This window comes from Phocoena sinus, chromosome 14 (assembly GCF_008692025.1).
Source record: "Phocoena sinus isolate mPhoSin1 chromosome 14, mPhoSin1.pri, whole genome shotgun sequence".
NCBI classification, from domain to species: domain Eukaryota; kingdom Metazoa; phylum Chordata; class Mammalia; order Artiodactyla; family Phocoenidae; genus Phocoena; species Phocoena sinus.
The window spans coordinates 88870119-88889259 of NC_045776.1; the positions used below are offsets into that span (position 1 = coordinate 88870119).

The 19141-nt window shown below is 57.1% G+C and overlaps 1 protein-coding gene and 1 non-coding gene across 2 annotated transcripts in view; both read left to right on the plus strand.

Moving 5' to 3' along the window:
- EP400 (E1A binding protein p400) overlaps positions 1–19141 on the plus strand; it is a 113318-nt gene that overhangs the window by 73248 nt on the left and 20929 nt on the right. The window contains 22 exon segments of the mRNA XM_032654075.1: positions 3039–3241; positions 3329–3498; positions 5187–5383; positions 7035–7146; positions 7297–7440; positions 10311–10377; positions 10474–10541; positions 10544–10615; positions 10812–10895; positions 11186–11265; positions 11267–11321; positions 11527–11571; positions 11679–11832; positions 11951–12078; positions 12080–12193; positions 12306–12479; positions 13700–13836; positions 13971–14027; positions 16853–16931; positions 17050–17307; positions 18346–18391; positions 18472–18581. Of these exon segments, the coding sequence (XP_032509966.1) occupies positions 3039–3241; positions 3329–3498; positions 5187–5383; positions 7035–7146; positions 7297–7440; positions 10311–10377; positions 10474–10541; positions 10544–10615; positions 10812–10895; positions 11186–11265; positions 11267–11321; positions 11527–11571; positions 11679–11832; positions 11951–12078; positions 12080–12193; positions 12306–12479; positions 13700–13836; positions 13971–14027; positions 16853–16931; positions 17050–17307; positions 18346–18391; positions 18472–18581 (2554 nt within the window).
- LOC116739421 lies at positions 4770–4897 on the plus strand. The gene has a single exon (XR_004345591.1). It is a non-coding gene; the product is annotated as a small nucleolar RNA SNORA49 (small nucleolar RNA).

Here is a 19141-nt window from a genome sequence, read left to right on the forward strand (position 1 = left end):
CCACCGCGCCACCAGGGAAGCCCAATAACAATATTATATTAAGAAACCACAGGAATGATTTACCGTTGCATGATGAGAAACATGTGTTTAAGAGTCCAGGGGTTAAGATTCCACGCTTCCGCTGCTGGGGACGTGGGTTTGATCCATGGTCGGGGAAGTTTTTCATGCTGCCCAGTAAGGCCAAGAAAAGAGAGAGAGAGAGAAACAGAAGCCCAGACGCTGTTGGGGCCCACCGGCGGTATCGGCCCCTCCCCGGCCAGACCCGGGTCCTGGTCTCTCTTTGCCCCACGTAGAGTGTAAGGCCCTGCTCGCAGCTTCATTCACTGCTTTGGCCTGATTTTTAGGTTCAGCCCGAGGGTATTTCCTCTCCCTTCTGTTTTGTTTGCCCAGGCTCAGCTTTCAGGGTGTGTCCTCTTTAGGCCTCTCAGATCAGGAACAGCAATAATGGAAACGATGGAACTGGGCGTGGCCTCCGGGCCTCCGCGAGGAGCTCTTCCCTGCTTCACCGTGTAGGGAGGTTGCCGCCCTCCGCGCACTTGTCTTGCTTCGGATGCCGACTTGTCTTTCTTTCCTCTTTTTCCTCTGATGTTACAGATGACTTTTTAAGACAGAGGCTGTTTGTTAGAGCAGTCTCGGGTTCACAGCAAAATCGAGGGGAAGGCGCGCAGGGCTCCCGCCTTCCCCCAGCTGCCCGCGCTGGAGTAGCGCGCTCGTTACAGCCCACGCGCCTCTGGTGATTCATCATCAGCGCCCAGGGTCCGCGGTGCACTGGGGGCTGTGCTTTTGGCCTTGGGTGTTCTGTGGGCTCGCACAAGTGTGTAGTGGCGCGCACCCGCCATTAGAGGATCGTACAGAGTAGTTTCACTGCCCTGAAACCCCGCTGTGCTCTGCCTATTCGTCCCTCTCCCCCCCCAGCCCGCCCGAAACCCTGGCAACCACTTATCTTTTCGCTCTCCATAGTTTTGCTTTTCCAGAATGTCAGATAGTTGGAACATAGAATAGGCAGCCTTTTCAGATGGCTTCTTTCACGTAGGAATGGGCACTTAAGGTTTCTCCTTGTCTCTTCATGGCTTAATAGCTCATTTCTTTTTAGCCCTGAATAATATTCCATTGTCTGGAAGCACCACAGTTTGCTTAAATACGTTCACCTACTGAAGGACAACGTGGTTGCTTCTAAGATTGGCAATTATGAATAAAGCTGCTATAAACGCCCACGTGTAGGTTTTTGTGTGGACATGGCTTTTAATTCATTTGCGTGAATACCAAGGAGCGTGATTACCAGGTCACACGGCGAGAGAATGTTTGGTTTTGTTAGAAACCGCCACACTGCCTTCCAAAGTGGCCGCACCGTTCTGCACTCCCAGCAGCACTGACGAGAGTTCCTGTTGCTCCACAGCCTCGCCAGCAGCTGCTGTTGTCAGTGGTCTGGATTTTGGCTGTTTTAATAGATGTGTAGTGGTATCTCATTGTTTTAATTTGCATTTCCCTGATGGTATGTACGTTGAGCATCTTTTCATATCCTTATTTGTCATCTGTATACCTTTGGTAACATGTCTCCTAAGGTCTTCGGCCCATTTTTAAAACAGGTTGTTTGTTTTTTTATTGTTGCATTTTAAGAGTTCTTTGTGTATTTTGGATAACAGTTCTTTTTTTTTTTTTAATAATATTTATTTATTTTGGCTGCGTTGGGTCTTCATTGCTGGGCGCGGGCTTTCTCTCTTTGCGGCGAGCAGGGGCTACTCTTTGTTGCGGCGCCCAGGCTTCTCGTTGCGGTGGCTTCTCTTGTTGCAGAGCATAGGCTCTAGGCGCGTGGGCTTCAGTAGTTGTGGCACACGGGCTCAGTAGTTGTGGCTCACAGGCTCTAGAGTGCAGACTCAGTAGTTGTGGCGCACGGGCTTAGTTGCTCTGCGGCACGTGGGATCTTCCCAGACCAGGGCTCAGACGTGTCCCCTGCATTGGCAGGCGGATTCTTAACCACTGCACCACCAGGGAAGCCTTCTAGCACTATCTGTTGACAAGACTGTCTTTGCTCCCTTGTGTTACCTTTGTTCCTTTGCCAAAAGTCAATTGACTGTAATTATGAGAGTCTGTTTCTGGGCTTTCTGTTGTGTTCCATTGATCTGTTTGCTTGTTCTTTTGCCGGTACCGTGCTGTTGATCACTGTAGCTTTCTGGTGGGTCTTGAAGTCAGGTAGTGCCAGTCCTCCAACTTTTTCTTATTCAGTATCGTGTTGGCTCTTCCGGGCAGTTGCTTCTCCACATAAACTTTAGATTCAGTCGGTTGGTAGCTACAGAATAGCTGGCTGGGATTGCATTGAACGTCTAGATCAAGTCCGAAAGAACTGACATCTCGTCAGTATTGGATCTTCCTGTCCATGAACATGGAATATTTCTCCATTTATTTAGTGCTTCTTTGATTTCATTGATCAGAGCTTCGGTCATAAGTGCTTTTGTAGTTTGCATGCAGTTGGTAGCAAGTCATCACGCAAGCCCGGCTTGTGCTGAGTCCCAGAATGAGGGCTTTTCTGGAGCAGGTGGTGTCCGCAGGTTGGGAGGTGGGTGTCAGGTTGGCTGTAATGGCTCATCTGGGTCGTCATGGTGCTGCTCTCTGCGGGGCCCCTCCTCCCACGTCTGGCTCCCTTTCTGGTGGCATGGTGGCTGTAGCAGCTTCAGGGCTCACATCCTCCCCCAGGCCATCCAGGCGACAGAATTGCCTGCATTCCGGAATTCCCATCCGAAGACGGCAGGCTGCCTCTGCACCCATCCCTCTGCCCTGGGGGGTGCCCTGTGCTGTTCATTTTGATCTGGGTAGCCCTCACTGGCCGGGACTGGTCGGGACCCGCCCCCGTGGTTGCTGTGATAGTGTGGTCCAGCAGCCCAGTGACTGGAGCTAGGCGCTCTGGCTGCCCTGGTGACTCCCGACTGCCAGGTGGTTCTGCCCTCTTCCTTCTCAAGCCTTCGCTGCCTGAGACAGAGGGGCCGCTCGGCGGAGACACCCCAGGTGCGCCACCTGTGACACATGTGCTTTCTGCTTCTCAGGGTGGTGTGCGTGATCCCGCCGGTGGTGGCCGCGCCCCCGTGCTTGTGGGTGGCGAGGCCACCCTCCCGCTATAGCCACAAGATGAGGCTCTTCAGACACTACCTGCGTGAGCACACGGCGCCCTTCGCCCAGCAGCTGCAGCGGGTGACGGCCCTGCGCTCCCTGCGGTTTCCCGAGCTGAGACTGGTCCAGTTTGACTCAGGTACGGGACACCCCGTCTGTACTGCTGCCCGTGTCGGATGCACTTGCTCTGGAGTATGAGACGCTGTTGATGTTCCTCATTTCCCAGGAAAGCTGGAAGCGTTGGCTATCTTACTTCAGAAGTTGAAATCTGAAGGACGTCGAGTGCTTATTTTATCGCAGATGTTTCTCATGTTAGACATTTTAGAAATGTTCTTGAACTTCCATTATCTCACCTATATAAGAATTGACGAAAACGCCAACAGTGAACAACGGCAGGTAGGAAAGAAATCATTTCGTTACCATTTATGACTCGTTTGGGTTAACTTTGATCGCCAGTTTCTAACCTAGTTTCTCAGAGCGGTGCAGACTCAGTGTCGTCGCGCTCCTAAACAAGGGGGAGGGCTTCTTAGTGTTCGCGCTTCTAAACAAGGGGGGGGTGTGTCGTCGCGCTTCTGAACAAGGGGGAGGGCTTCTTAGTGTCGCGCTTCTGAACAAGGGGAAGGACTTCTTAGTGTCGTCGCGCTTCTAACAAGGGGGAGGGCTTCTTAGTGTCGTCGCGCTTCTGAACAAGGGGAAGGACTTCTTAGTGTCGTCGCGCTTCTAAACAAGGGGAAGGGCTTCTTAGTGTTGTCGCGCTTCTGAACAAGGGGGAGGGCTTCTTAGTGTCTGCGGACTTCAGCTCCGTCCTTTGATATTTTCTCGTAAGTCCTGCTATTTGGGAAATGCAGTCGGCTGGATGTCTCAGAATCAAAATCGGTGACCCGCGGTCCTTACGAGGAGGAGATGGGTGTCCTTCGGGAGGCAGCCACGTGAAAGCAGGGAAGTTCTGCAGACTGACCTGCAGGTTAAAATGACATGCCCGTTCTTTACCTGTCAGGTCAGCTAAGGGTAGCTTGATTCCGTCAGCCGCAGTGAGAGCAGCTTTCTCGTGCGCTGCTGGTGGGGTGCAGGTTAGCACAACTTTCTAGAAGTGTGGGTTGGGAGCCTGAAAAAGGATATGCGCCTGACCTGCTAATTCTGCATCTAGGGCTCTCTCCTTTAGCAGCACTCAAAGGCGCATATGCACAGTTGTTGATGGTGGAAATGTTTGTGATAAGCCCCAGTTGGGAACAAAGTCCCAGTCCAGGAGTAGGAGAATGGGTCAGTAGTGGTCTGCGTGCCACAGGGCTTGGCCCTGTCCCGAGTGTCCCATGGCGTGAACTAGGAAGCCATCTTCAACAGCGTTTCAGAACAGGTTTTAATATCAAGGCAAAGCATTCCCGAGTGCAGACGAGCTGCTGGCCTGTATATCACATTACCCGCTTCACGCCGTCCAGCACAGGCAGCCGTCCCCATGCTGAGAAGGCCTGGAAGGAGGTACACCACGGCCTTAGTGACAAGTTCTGTCCGGAGTGATGTAACAAATTATATAGAGAATTTCTTGAAGGAAGAGGGCAGGTCACACCTGCTAAGGTCTGTTTGGGCGCTGAAGTCGTTGCAGGAGAGAAGTCGTGGGAATGAGGCCATTTCAGCTGGCGGCCCTGCGGGAGTGGGCAGGCCGGCGGCTGCTCCCTCAGCCTTACTCCAGGGGCTTTTGCTGTAAAGCGCCTGGCATTGCCGGAGGGTACATGAACGAGCACGCATCCCTCCCCAGGGAGACTGCTGTCCTGTGGGGCCCACTCGTGGAGCTGACAGCACAGGTCGGTTGGGGTCGGACACTTCCCTTTCTGTACCTGCTGACTAGCGATGCTTAAACAGGGTAGAGGTGTCGGCAGCCAGGAAGCGGGAGATGCAGCACATGCCCGGAAGAGCCACAATAAAGTGCTATAAAGTCCGGTGTAATTGGAACACGGACCTCGCGTCAAAAGAAACACAAACCGAACAGTTTTGTTACGGAATAATTTCTAACTGATAAGTACCAGAACACGTCAGAGGTTGCCTGTTGTTTGGCAGGGATGCTAACTCGGGGTTTCATTTCGCCTCAGGACCTGATGAGGAGTTTCAACCGGGACCGGCGGGTCTTCTGTGCCCTCCTTTCCACACACAGCCGCGCCACGGGCGTGAGCCTGGTGGAGGCGGACGCGGTGGTGTTCTACGACCACGACCTCAACCCGGTGATGGACGCCAAGGCCCAGGAGTGGTGCGACCGGATCGGGCGGCGCAAGGACGTGCACATATACAGGTGAGGCAGGCGGCTGGGCCGGGGGCTGCAGCGTACTGCAGAAGCTTCTCCCACGTTCTGTTTACTTTCCTTCGGGCAGGCGCGTGTTCCTGCCGTCCTGTGTGTTCTTTCTTTACACTCAGCGTCTGCCTGGGACGTAACTGAGTTTGTTTGCAGCGGTGACTGGGTCGTGCTGCTGAGACATAACTGCTGTCCTTCCGACGTGTACTTGTATTTCTCCTGGAGTCCCTGACCCTTAAGAGGGTGCTTCATGTTCTAGATTGTTTCAAGTATTTTCGGATATAAATTATCATAACTTAACAGTTAGCAATTTGTAAATTCCCTATTGAAAGCATTTAAATCTTATAAGCGGCCAACCACACGCAGTTGAGGAAAGCAGAGACGGCTCTGCCATTGTTTCTGAGCTCTGGGAGTGTCGACTGGGAGAGCACAGCAGCCCGTCTGGTGCCCGAGTGTGCCAGGCACGCGCCGCCCCCCTTCCCCTGCGCTCCTGCCACCTCTGTGTGGGGTCGGCACCGAGGGTGTGGTCCCTGGCGGCCAGCCTGGGACGGGGACTCCATCCCACGTGCGTAACCCTCGCCGTTTTCATCAAGACGTCGTCATCCATGCACTGTGTTTAAATAGCTTTAATTTTTTCCTGATTATAAATGTATTACTTGTTCATTGAAAAGAAAAAGAAAAATTAAAAAAGGAAAGCACATGGAGAGAATAAGTATCCTGCCCGGACGGCAGTTAGTAGCATTTTGGTGTATGTCTTTCCAGACATTCCCCTGATTTTTTTTAGATGGCTCATGCCAGCAGTCAGTCTTATTGCGTAATCCTGTTTTCTTTTAACAGTATGAGTGTATTTCTGTGTTAATAAATATAAATTTGATACATTGTTTATATAAACGGATAATGTTTCATTGTGTAATCCCTTCCTTATCATTGGCCCTTTAGCAGTTACTAGCTAGAAACGGGGGAAAACGTTTTATTCTCAGGAGACACAATCTGTAAACTCTCAGGAATGACCTTAGCAGTAAAGCTGCTGGATGTGTAGGAAGTAGAGTGTAAAATCGTGGAAGGGCATAAGCTGAGAGATGTCACCAGCGGGAGGATGTGCTCAGTTCTTAGACGGGAAGACCTGGTTTGTAAAATTGTGAAGTTTCCCCAAAGCGATAGTAAAAGTTTAACATCATTTTTTAGTGAAAGCGCTGATCATGGATGTGGGAATGGTTAATGCAGCTTTCCGGGGGCACAAAGCAGGAGCCAGGGGACGCGCATCCTTGGGCTGCAGCCACTGGACACGGGTTCATTTGGGGGCGCAGTGCAGAGAGGTGCACAGTGATGCGGGGGCACCCACTCGCCACCATCAGCACTGAAGGAGACGGGGCTCGAGGGTTCGGAGGCCCCCGGGGGCCTTTCCAGGTGGAGGCCGGTGGGGTACATGGATGGCCAGCATGGGTGGCATGCGGGCCACCCTCCTGCCGTGCGGGAGGCGGGACAGGCATGGTCACCTCTGGGCACCACACGAAGGAAGGAAGCAGCGCAGAGTGGGGCTGACAAGCCATGCCACGCAGGTGCTGTTCTGCCGGGTGGTCCAGGCACCGTGGCACTCGTGCCGTCCTCGGCTCCCGGGAACTTAGCTGTCGCGTGTGTATTTGGTTTGTAGGCTCGTGAGTGGCAATTCCATTGAAGAGAAATTGTTGAAAAATGGAACCAAAGATTTGATCCGAGAAGTGGCTGCTCAGGGAAACGACTACTCCATGGCGTTCCTCACGCAGGTACCTTGGTCCACGAGGAGGCCTGGGGCCGGGGGGCGGGGTTGCCACGCAGTGACGGGAACCGGGTGGGCTTAACGGCTGAGGGGGTGGCTGCTGGCGGTTTTCCACGCGCAGAGGTCTCGAGCTCAGTGCTACTCATTTCTGTGTCAGCGGACCATCCAGGAGCTGTTTGAGGTTTATCCACCCATGGATGACACTGGCTTCCCAGTGAAAGCCGAGGAGTTTGTCGTCCTTTCTCAGGAACCTTCTGTCACAGAAACCATCGCACCCAAAATTGCCAGGCCTTTCATAGAGGTGAGGGTGGCCGGCGCCGGCCTGGCAGCGTCGGGTCTGGGGCGTCGGGTCTGCCCTCTGCTCCTGCGGTACTGCTGCTGCCCCCCCCCCGGGCTCCAGTCGCTCGCGCCTGACCTGTCAGCCCCTCCCTCCCTGCTTTTGGTTTGGGCGATTTTAGTTGTAAAAATAGGTGAAGGACGCGCGAGAGAGCGGTGTGGGCCTCGCTGCCCACCCTGCCACCGTCGCCATTTGCACCCACGCTTCTCGGGCCACCCCTCGCCGTCCTGTGTGACTTTGTGCCCCGACCCCTCCACCCTGCTGTGTCAGCACCTCTGTCACAGCGTTGCTGGGGAGGTTGCCGCGCTCTGCAGGGAGCCCCGGCGTGCGTGTGAGATACACGTCCCACTCTGAGGACAGAACCAAAAGGAATGGCAGCTGTCGTACTCAGCCTCCCTGTGTTGGTCACCCGCTGAGATGACAATGCCTTGGATTCTGACTGAATCTTGCCTTCTGCGTTTTCCGGCCTGGGCACTTGAGGTCGCAGACTGCGTGCTTGGCTCGCGCGCTGCTGCTTTGGGGCAGTGCTTGCTGTGCGGACCCGGCCCACGCTTGCCTGTCAGGCCCCCTCGCTTCCCTCCCTGAGACCCTGCTCCCGTCCTGCCTCCTGGGGGCCTTTGACTGCGGGGACACCTCCTCTCCTGTTTTTGAAACTTGACTGTCCAGTGATTGAGAAGTAATAAATGCATGTGGTAAAAACCTTCAAGAATTTATGATGAAAAGTAAGTGTCCTGCACCAGGCCCTCACTTCCCTCTCAGAGACCACCACCGTCAGCTGTCTTCACATTTTCCTCCAGGAGTTGTCTGTGTATAATGTCACTTGCGCAGAAGTGCCTTACAGCTGTTTCAGTATCAGGAGGGACAGATAGATGTACCGTTTTCTTTTAAAAATTGGTGATACGTGCATCAGGTTTTTAAAAAAACCTCAAACAGCATGACCTAAACCTCATAACAGAAATGATTGTAGAAACCTCATAACAGAAATGATAGTAGGGGAACAGTAGGTTACCTGTCCTGGAGGTGACCACTCAACCATTGTTAAAAGTCTTATGGGGTGTCCCTGGTGGCACAGCGTCCAAGAACTCGCCTGCCAGTGTGGGGGACTCGGGTTCCAGCCCTGGTCCGGGAGGATCCCACGTGCTATGGAGCGGCTGAGCCTGCGTGCCTCAACTACTGAGCCCACGTGCCGCAACTGCTGAGCCCACGTGCCACTACTGAAGCCTGTGAGCCACAACTGCTGAGCCCGCGTGCCGCAACTACTGAAGCCCACACGCCTAGAGCCCGTGCTCCGCAACAAGAGGAGCCACTGCAGTGAGAAGCCTGCACACCACAATGAAGAGTAGCCCTCGCTCGCTGCAACTAGAGAAAGCCCGTGCGCAGCAACGAAGACCAAAAACACAGCCAAAAATAAATAAATAATAAATAAAATTTAGAAGTATATATCTTCCATGGATCGTGGAAGAAACATGTGAGGCCTGAAGGCATGTGTTGAGGAATGTGAGTGTTGCTACATGCCCTTGCTGTTGTGTCTCAGTGCAGCTCTGGGGTGTTGGCCACAGTGCGGTGTTTCAGCATACAGCTTCTGTGAAACGTTCTGGCTGAACATCTTACTGTGCGTTGGGCACTGTTGTAGGCAGAAGGGGTATGGCGTTGAGAGAAAGAACTCTCGTCCTCCACAAAGCTTCTATTCTAGTGACAGGAGAGATGACACACCATCACCCTGCGGAGATGCTGTGCCGTGCGGTGTCCAGGAGGAGTGTTAGGGGTGGAGGGGCAGCACCTCCAGGTCCGGACAGTAGGGGCCAGGTATGGCTGGGGGACGAGGGCGATGGAGACGGGCTGCCCGCGGAATGTGGGTGGGACCATCGCCCGGCTGTATGCTGGCCCCTGGACTGGGGGCCGGTTCAGGGGTGCAGGCGTGGGGGACAGTGTGGGCGCACCCCTGGCCGAAGTGCAGTTTGCTCCTGGCTGGTGAGCTTTGCGTTCATTGGCAGCGTTGATGCTTTTTGATGAAGTGCTCATTCGTGTCTTTTTCCTATTTTTTTTTTTTAACTGGATTCTTTTCTTTCTTAATGGCTTGTTGGCTTTTTTTCTGTATTCTGGATGCGAGGCTTTTGTGGGATACATGTAAAAATGTCTTCTCCCAACCTGTGGTTTGCCTTCTTTAATGCTGTCTTTCAGCAAGCAGCAATTCTTGGTCCTAATGCACCCAGCAGACCATCTTTATCACATGGTTGGTGCTTTTGCATTCTAAGAGAGGTTCTTCTTTATTTTCTTCTCCGTGTTTCAATGTTTTGTTCTTCATACTTAGACGTACGGTCTGTCTGGAAATACTTTCTGGGTATCGTGTGAGGAAGGGTTACATTTTAAACTTTGCAGATGTTGCCCAATTGCCCTGGAAAGAGGTACCAGTCTTAACTGACATCTCTCTCAGCTGCATGGTCCCCCCAGCCCCGGCCCCGATGTGAGCGTGTGTGTCTGCATTTGCCAGCCTGGCCTGTCGGGTGTCGGGAGAGGTACATGCCGCATCTGCTAGTCTAATGGGCGCTTCTTGAACTGTGGCGACACTGGCCCTTGCGTGTCTGTTACCGTCTGCGGCACGTTTGCTGGGGGCTTGGTTTCTGTCTTCACCGCAGACCATGGCCTGTATCTCGTGCACGACGAAGAATTGTTCTCATGGTCAGGACCGGGGCAGGGTGGTGGGTGGCGGGTGTGAGATGCAGCCAGACGCCCCATCCTGCTCGGTTCTCTGAGTCTGGGGGCCGGGCTGTGCGTGTCAGCCTGTGTGCCTGTGGCTCTTCTCGAGGGCGTGCCCGTTTTCCCTGTGCCTGCAGCGCCGCCGTCTCAGGCGTGCGAGGGGAGCCGAGGAGAGCAGCATCACCGTGGGAGGCTCGGTGTACAGTGTGGGCACGTAGTCAGCTGTGAGGGCTGTACCCCTCAATTGAAGTGTTGAAAGCGCATCCGAGTCACGTCCACCTAAGGGCGCACTTCCTGCAGGCCCTCCAAGAGCATCGAGTGTTCTGGAGGAGGACGCACACGAGCCGGCAGAGGAGTTGGCGCCGGGTCTCGGCGCCCCGACGGTTCCCGGTGGGGCGAGGAGCCCTCGCCACTGGAGGAGGTTAGCGGACTTCATGGGACAGTTTGGCATTTTCTACTTCATTTGCTTCTCTGCCCCTAAATACTTTAAACATGTGACCCTTCTGGGAGATATTTCTTGTTCATCTTGACCAAGAACAGTCGCTGTTTTGATTCAAGTGTTGGTGGGGGCTTATAAGAGGAACTAAATCCTTGTGAACTTGCTGTTAACCGTATTCAAAAAATACATCTTGAAACAGCTCACACCAATTGAAAAGTATGCTTTGAATTACCTGGAATTATTCCATACTTCCACTGATCAAGACAAGGAGAGAAATAGCGAGGTAAGAGAAGGAGCTTCTGACCATCTTAACACGTGAGAATCTCAAGTTCTTCAGGGTTAAACTGGGTTGGAACTAGTGTGCGACTTGCCTAGAATTAAAGGAATAAACCCAGACCCACCTGTGTACAAACTGATTGGAAGGGAGAAGCCTCAGGAGCCTGCAGGTGCAGTTTTCCTCGGTCACGTATTGGGAACAAAGAGAAGGGCCCGGGCCGGGAGCACAGGGGCGGGGCAGGGCTGGGGGGCGTGGGGGGGCGTGGGCGGCCATGGGAACGACCGCTGTCTCTGCAGGGCGCTGTGCTGGCCGCCGTGGGCGAGTGGGAGGCCCGGCACGCGCGGGGCACTGGCGGTGAGCGCGAGGCCCGGGCACGGCGCTGAGCCCGAGCAGCAGCTGCTCACCTACACCCGGGAGGACGCCTGCCGCGCGGTACGTGTTCCCGAGGGCTCCCCTTAACCCGCGCGGGCGTTCCCGCCGCGCTGCCCGCCGGCCGGGGCGCAGACGCATCGCGGGGCTTCTCGACAGCCACGCTGCGAGCTTATTTCCAAGACTTGACCGGCGTGAAGGTAGATGCTTGGTGGCTGCAGCTTGAAGCCAGGGCTGGGTGGACCTGAAAGCTCCCCTTCTCCTGTAGGAGTTCGTGTATGAGGGCGCCGACGGGCAGACGGAGGTCATGCCGGTGAGTGCCCGCCCTCCCCGTGTCCCTGGGCTCGCCTCCCGCCTCCCGCCCTGTTGGGCGGCTGCTCCTGGGGCCACACGGCTCAGGGCTCTCCCTTCTGCACGCAGCTTTGGACGCCGCCCACGCCCCCCCAGGACGACAACGACATCTACATCGACTCGGTCATGTGTCTCATGTACGAAAGCACTCCCATCCCAGAGTCCAAGCTGCCGCCCGTGTACGTGAGGAAGGAGCGCCGGAGACACAAGACGGACCCGTCAGGTGGGTTCCTGTGGCGGGAGAGGGTTCTGCGCTCCCGGTGGCCTCGGTAATCCTCCTCCGCGGCCCTGCTGCCCCCCTTCCCTGCCGACCTGCTGGCTGAAGCAGCCTCTCCTTGCAGCCGCAGGCAGGAAGAAGAAGCAGCGTCACGGGGAGGCCGTGGTGCCCCCGCGGTCACTGTTCGACCGCGCGACGCCCGGCATGTTGAAGATCCGCCGAGAGGGGAAGGAGCAGAAGAAGAACATCCTGTTTGAAGCAGCAGACACAGTTCGCCAAGCCTCTGCCCACTTTTGCCAAACCAGCCGCCGAGTCTGGTCCTGACAACCCGGAGTGGCTCATCAGCGAGGACTGGGCGCTGCTGCAGGTGAGTCCTGGGCCTCGGCCTGGGCCGGCTGCGTCCTCAGGGCCCTTGGGAGGGCGGGGAAGCCGCTGACGCGCAGCACCTTGACCCGCGGCGCCTGACCTTGGTCCTCCAGGCCGTGAAGCAGCTGCTCGAGCTGCCGCTCAACCTCACAGTCGTGTCCCCGGCCCACACGCCCAACTGGGACCTCGTCAGCGACGTCGTCAACTCCTGCAGCCGCATCTACCGCTCCTCCAAGCAGTGCCGGAACCGCTACGAGAACGTGCTCATCCCGAGGGAGGAGGGGAAGGTGAGGCCCCCCCTTCCTGCGGGGCACGCGGCTCGGTGAGGGGGGAGGGAGGGGCGCGGGGTGCTGGGCGCGGCCCTGAGCTGGGGCAGACACAGTCCCAGTCCCCGTTCCCGCCGGCCGGAGTCCCTGCGCCGAGATCTTGCCCGACAGAGAGCATCCGTGCTGCTGCGTCATCTGGAAGATTCTGTGTGCTGTCTGTCTGTGGCCTGGCGCCGTCCTAGCGCTTCGTCCCCCCTCCCGGGTTGGGTGTGTAGACGGGCACGGCTCTGTGCTGTTAGCTTCATCAAAGGAGGGCCTGTCGGTGCCTCCCCCTTCGTGTATCACTGTGCTTTCCCGGGGCCTTGGCCCACTGCAGCGGTTTGACAGGCGCTAGACACTCTGGTCCCAGCCGCGGGCATCAGAGACTCCGAGTGCAGAACAGCCGAGTACATGGTGTCTGTCATCAGGAGGCCACCTGCGGGGCAGCCAGGCCCCTCGAGTCCGTGTGGCTGCTGAGGAGGTCTCCAGGGCGTTGCCTTTCCTCGTCTCCCTTGAGCTGCATTTGTCTGTTTCCATTCCTCCGTCTGCTCTGTCCCCGCCTTGCTGCTCTCAGCTCCTCGCCTGTCCTCAGGAGGGTGTCTGTGGCCTCCATGCAGAAAGCCTCGGCACACGGCGTCGGGCTGGCGTGTACCTGTGGCCGGCGCCCAGTCATAGAGTGGGAGCGATGACCGCGTCTCCCGCCTGGGACGGGCCAGGGCATGCGTGGCAGCAGCAGACATCCTGGGCTTCGATGAAGTTTGCTCCTGGGTTCCTAATTCATGGAAATTACTTATTTTGTTTCTATAAGTACGCTTTAACGAATCTTGGTTTTCATTTTTCTAAAAACAGTTGTCTCCAAACTGGGGGACAGCCGCCACTTGGTGCCCCGGGGCCGACCAGGGTGCAGGCGCGCTGGCTGCGGGCCGCTGGCTGTGTCAACCCGGCCACTCGGCCTCACTGCTGTCTGCCGAGCTGGAGGCGGGACGGGCGGGAAGGCGTAGCCCAGGCTGGGAGTGTGTTTGCGGTCGGTGGACGACGGCCACTATGTCGTTGCTGTTCCATCTGTGTTGAGTCTCAGAGAGAAGGGTGGGAAGAAGGGACTCATTGTTTAAGCCGGGGATTTCACGTTAGACCTCCCAGTCGGGGACCCTGTTCACAGGGTCGGCATCTGACCCTGCTGTGCCACCCCCATCCTGTTTCAGAGTAAGAACAACCGTCCTCTGCGCACGGGCCAGATGTACGCTCAGGACGAGAACGCCACGCACACCCAGCTGTACACGAGCCACTTTGACCTGATGAAGATGACTGCGGGCAAGAGGAGCCCCCCCATCAAGCCTCTGTACGCGGCCCGCGCCCCTGCGCCGGCTCCGTGGGGTCGGGGGCTTGGTTTCCTCTGTGTGTCCTTGGCCTTCCCTTCCTTCTTCAGTGCATTGTCCTCTCTTCAGTAATCCTCTCTCTCTCTGTGTGTTACAGGCTTGGCATGAATCCCTTTCAGAAAAACCCCAAGCACGCTTCCGTGTTGGCAGAAAGGTATTTCTGTATGTGTGACACAGTTTTCATCATTTGAAATGATTTCATTTTAATGTTTTCTTAAACCCTACAAGTTCAGTGAATTGTGCGAATAGCGTGTCCAGCCATCAGCTGGGGGTGGTGTCGAGGTGAGGCGGGCCGGGCACACCCGTGTCCCCATTCACGGGACGGGGTGTCCTGCCTGCAGTCTGACAGTGTCACAGCGGCTGTGCCACCTCTCAGCTGGCATACGTCTGCTTGGCCCCGCCCTAGAAATGTACCCAGTTGACCGGGGTTGGGGGTGGGGGTGAGTGTTCTTTTTATTTATTTATTTATTTATTTATTTATTTATTTATTTATTTAATTTATTTATAGCTCCGTTGGGTCTTTGTTGCTGCATGTGGGCTTTCTATAGCTGCGGTGCGTGGGCTTCTCGTTGTGGTGGTTTCTCTTGTGGAGCACAGGCTCTAGGCGCGTGGGCTTCTGTAGTTGCAGCATGCAGGCCCAGCAGTTGTGGCTCGCGGGCTCTAGAGCACAGGTTCAGCAGTTATGGCGCACGGGCTTAGTTGCTCCACGGCATGTGGGATCTTCCCGGACCAGGGCTCAAACCCATGTCCCCTGCGTTGGCAGGCGGGTTCTCAACCACTGTGCCACCAGGGAAGACCTGGGGTGAGTGTTCTTGCCTTGAAATTTTGCAAAGGAAGAAAAATGACTGGGTAGATGGGTAGACAGATGGGTAGGTGTGAGAGAGCGGACAGAGGGAAAGAGAACTGTACAGTCTGAGTTGCTCGGCACATGGGTGTTTGCTATAAAATCCCTGCAACTTCCTGCATGTTTGCCTTTTTCTAATAAAATATCGGGAAAAAACACACGTTCAGATGGAGCCCCGTTGCTCCTCTGGCTCAAGCCTTCCTCGTCACCAGGTAGGTTTTGCAGATACCGCCTGACACGGGCCTGTGCCTGCTGAGGGCCCCCCGGCCGCACCAAGGACCAAGGCCTGTGCTGCCCTCCCGCTCCGTGCACCCCGGCCTCCACGGCCTGCTCCTCCGCCTGGCGGCTGGCTCGGCCTTGCGGGTCGCTCCATCTGGGACCGTCTGTCTGGACCCGTCGGCCCCCCACCAGGCCCTCCCTCACACATCACCTTCTCCTCGTTGGTACTCGTGCCCCAGCCCCTCTCTGTGTTTCTTCCTGGAGCAGATCATCTTTGCATTTTTACTTGACTCCTTCAGCATCTTGCATGAGCTCCGTGGACGTAGGGGTTCTAGAGGCTAGAGGCGCAGAGCACATGTTCCGTATGTGTGTATTGATCGAATTGATGATGATTTCATTAATTGGTTTTCTTAACAAGAAAAACAGGCCGGGCCGGGGTTCAGCAGTGAACGAGGCGGGCCCAGTCCTGCCCTCCTGTTTCTCTCGCACAAGACACAGACTCTGAGTAATCCTTACGGAGGGCGAGGATTCATCCTGAAGGGGAACAGAACCTAGCCTGGCTGAGCTGGGGAGAACGGGGCGGGTGCGAGAAGGGACACTTGTTCCTCCGAGTGAGGGCCGGCGGGTGGGAAGGCACGGAGGGCAGGGTGGGCGAATAGAAGGCTGGCCTGCAGGATGCGAGGGAGGAGGTCTGGGGATGGTGCCACCACGGCGGGGAGCAGGGCAGCGCAGGGGTGGCCCGCAGTTTGGGCGGAAGCAGGGGTGGTGTGAGGCCGATCAGAGTGAGCTGGAGAGAGGCTGCAAGGTGAATGCAGGCCTGGAGGGCATCTCGGTGGCTCAGTTTTGGTTTTGTGTGTCTGACGCCAGTGGGAGAGTTTGGCAGACAGGATGAGGGTGGAGCCGGGCTGGCCTTGGCCACATGCAGGCCAGGTGTGCCGAGGGGTTGTCTCTAGGTAGTGGCCAGGGTCAGGATCTGTAAGTAGTGGGAGGCCAGGCCGTGTGTCCCGGGAGGGAGCTGGATGTGGAGCAGGGACCGCTGCGGCGGCTGGACCGTCGCCATGCCCAGCGGTTGAATTCCCCCAGTGGTGGAGGCCTGGGGCAGACGGAGTGGGGAGTGCGCTGAGGCTGTGGCTTTACCACCAGGCGTGATGGAGAGACACGGGGTGAGGGGGGCCAGCATGCGAATATGGGGGCGGCAGGGTGGGTTGCAGGAGTTCCTCGAGGGGTTGGGGGACTGAGTGGACTGACATGGGCAAGGTCAGAGAATGGGAGAGGACGCACTGTGTGAGCTAGGGCACAGGACGCGGGAGGGCTGGTGTCCAGAGGGGCCAGACAGGCGCAGCAGCGGCACCTGCGCCGCCCCGAAATGCAGAGGCGGCACACGAGGGCAGAGCCAGCCTCCCCGCGGCAGGACTCAAGGCTGGTGGGTGACCGTCAGCCCAGGAGCCCCTGGAAGCAAGGGTTCTTTGAGAGGCTGCGGAGGGCTGTGGGCCGCTCACGGCACCGGGCGGGTGGCCGGCTGCTCTCCGCGGGGCGAGGGCTGGCGCTCAGTGCAGGCCGGGGCAGGCCTGGCTGTGGGGGCGGGGGTGGTTGGTTTGCAGTGAGGAGCACGGCGCCAAGGGGCTTTCTTGCCCCACGTGTTCGGGGACGCGTGGTATCCAGGCGCCGTGCCGAGTGCCGCTGCTGCAGGGGACCGGGCCCGGGCCCGCCTCTGGCAGGTGGTCCTTGTTGCGAGGGAGTGGGAGCCGCCGTGGTCTGGGGCAGACTGGCAGCCTCTCCTCTCCAGGGCCGAGCCGCTCGGGCCCCGGCCTTGGCGTCCCGGCACTCGGCGTCGTCAGAAATGAGGACTTTGGATTTCTAGCGCGTTTGTCTACTTAGAACTCGCAGTTTATTTCTTGTTTTTCCCTTGTCTTTAGTGGAATCAACTACGACAAACCCCTGCCTCCTATTCAGGTCGCATCCCTCCGGGCGGAGCGCATCGCCAAGGAAAAAAAGGTGTGTGTGGTACAGCGGGCGGCGGGAGGGCCGCGAGGGGGACCAGGGGCCGGGGGCCAGGGGTCCCCCCCCACCGGGCCAGCTCCTCCACACGGCTCCATTCCCTCCTGCCCCGTAGGCGCTGGCCGACCAGCAGAAGGCACAGCAGCCGCCCGTGGCACAGCCGCCGCCACCACCGCCGCCGCCGCAGCCGCAGCCACCGCCACCGCAGCAGCCGCCCCCACCGCTGCCCCAGCCCCCGTCGGCCGGCAGCCAGCAGCCTGCGGGGCCGCCCGCCGTCCAGCCCCAGGCCCAGGCGCAGCCCCCGGCGCAGCCCACGCCGCCGCCGCCGAAGGCGCCCCCTGCGATCACGACGGTGGGCAGCGCGGCAGTGCTGGTGAGAAGGCACACAGAGCGGTCAGCTCCAGCGCGCCCCTGTCCAGGGTCCTGTGGCTTCCAACCCGCGGACCTTCCTCCCAGAGGAAGTGGGAGACCAGCCCAGTCTCCTCCAGTCTTCCCCTCAAGGAAGCGCATGCCTCACCCCGTCTCTCCGGTGCTGGGTCAGCTCCGCCCTCTGGGCTGGGTTCACTGGGCAGCGATGTGGGAGACGAGGCCGTCCTTGTAGGTGGAGGTGAGTGGGAGGTGTGGAATTAGGGTTTTGTGAAGCGTGAAGAGGTCGTCCTCTCTTGTCCCTACAGACTCGAAGAGCAGGTACTGTTAGTGCAGACTTCCCTCTCCCCACCCTGCCCCACTTTCCCCCAGAGCTGTGCACGCGCGTGTGCATCCTCAGTGCCCGTGAGAGGAAGGTGGTGAAGTGCATAAAAAAAGAAAGGCAACGTGTCGATCCTACGCACCCTGCGCTGTCGCCGCCGTGCCCTGCCGCGTTCCCTCTGTGTGTGCCTGGCGACACGTTAGAGTCCCACGTGGGGAAGCACTGCTGCCCGGCGCGGGACGGTCTTGTTGTACGGGGTCATTTCCACCCCATGTTCTTTGTTACATTTGCCGCAGTGGCGTTCGATGTGCACTTGGCAGCTCCGTCCTTCGTTGTTCAGAAAACTAAGCACCTGCCTGGTGTGAGGGCTGCTCCTTGCCCAGGAGAACAGTGGTGGGTGGTCAGGAAGAGACCTTCTGCAGGGCTGACCCCTGGGCTGTGGCCAAGTGACAGTAGTCAGAAAGGAATGGAAAACAGTCAGCACAGGGGCCCTGAACTTGGCAGACGTGGGGCTCAGAAGGGTCAGTGTGGCCGGAGCCTGGTGACCGAGGGACAGACTCAGCACTGTGGGAGGAGGTGGGGGGACGGGGCTGAAGTCAGCCGTGCGGGCCGAGTAACTGTGACCAAGGGTTTGGATTTGATCCTGATGAGGGGGAAGGCTTTGGAGTGTTTACTCAGGGCGGAGCTTGACCTGAAATTCAAATGGTTTTCTTTTTTCAGCAGGCAGGAGCCATCAAGACATCGGTCACAGGGACAAGCATGCCCGCGGGTAAGAAGTCTCACGGGTGAGGTGCCGCGATTGGAGGTGAGTTCTTTCCTGCTCTCCTACCTCGTGTCCTCTCCCCGCAGGCACAGTGAGCGGAAATGTGATCGTGAACACCATCGCCGGCGTCCCCGCTGCCACCTTCCAGTCCATTAACAAGCGCCTCGCTTCCCCCGTGGCACCTGGAGCCTTGACTGTGAGTTGTCCCTGATCCTGGGTGCTTTTGGTGGCATGCATGACCCAGGACGCCGCAGTAGCTGTTGGCTTCTTAAAAAAAATGCCATTCCATTGGTACAGAAAGTCCTGATCTCGTTTGCATATCATAAAATACCGAGGACATTGAGAGGTGCAGAGGATGGTTTCCACGTGTGCTTTCTGGGAGAGAGTGTGTTGAAATCCCCCACCGTGGTTCCAGGAGGAGGGAGGGGGTGCAAGGGCACGTCTCCAACTCCACGGACAGGGTGCCTACATGCCGTAGCGGCAGGTTTGCCCGTGTGTGTGGACGTGGCGCCGTTGCACAACCGGGCACAAGGCGGGGCAGTGTGTTTATGGATGTCTAGGCCCGTGCGTGGGAAGCAGGAAGGGGCCAGATGTGGACAGAGGGAGAGACGCAGAGCCACAAGACCTCTGAGCATGTAACCAGGAGACAGGGCGCTCACCTGGACACACCTGCCGTCTGTGGTGTCACCGTAGAAAACAAAAATAAATGACGGGAATAAAGGAGTTTACATTTACATCCTGAGTTGCAGTTTAGTC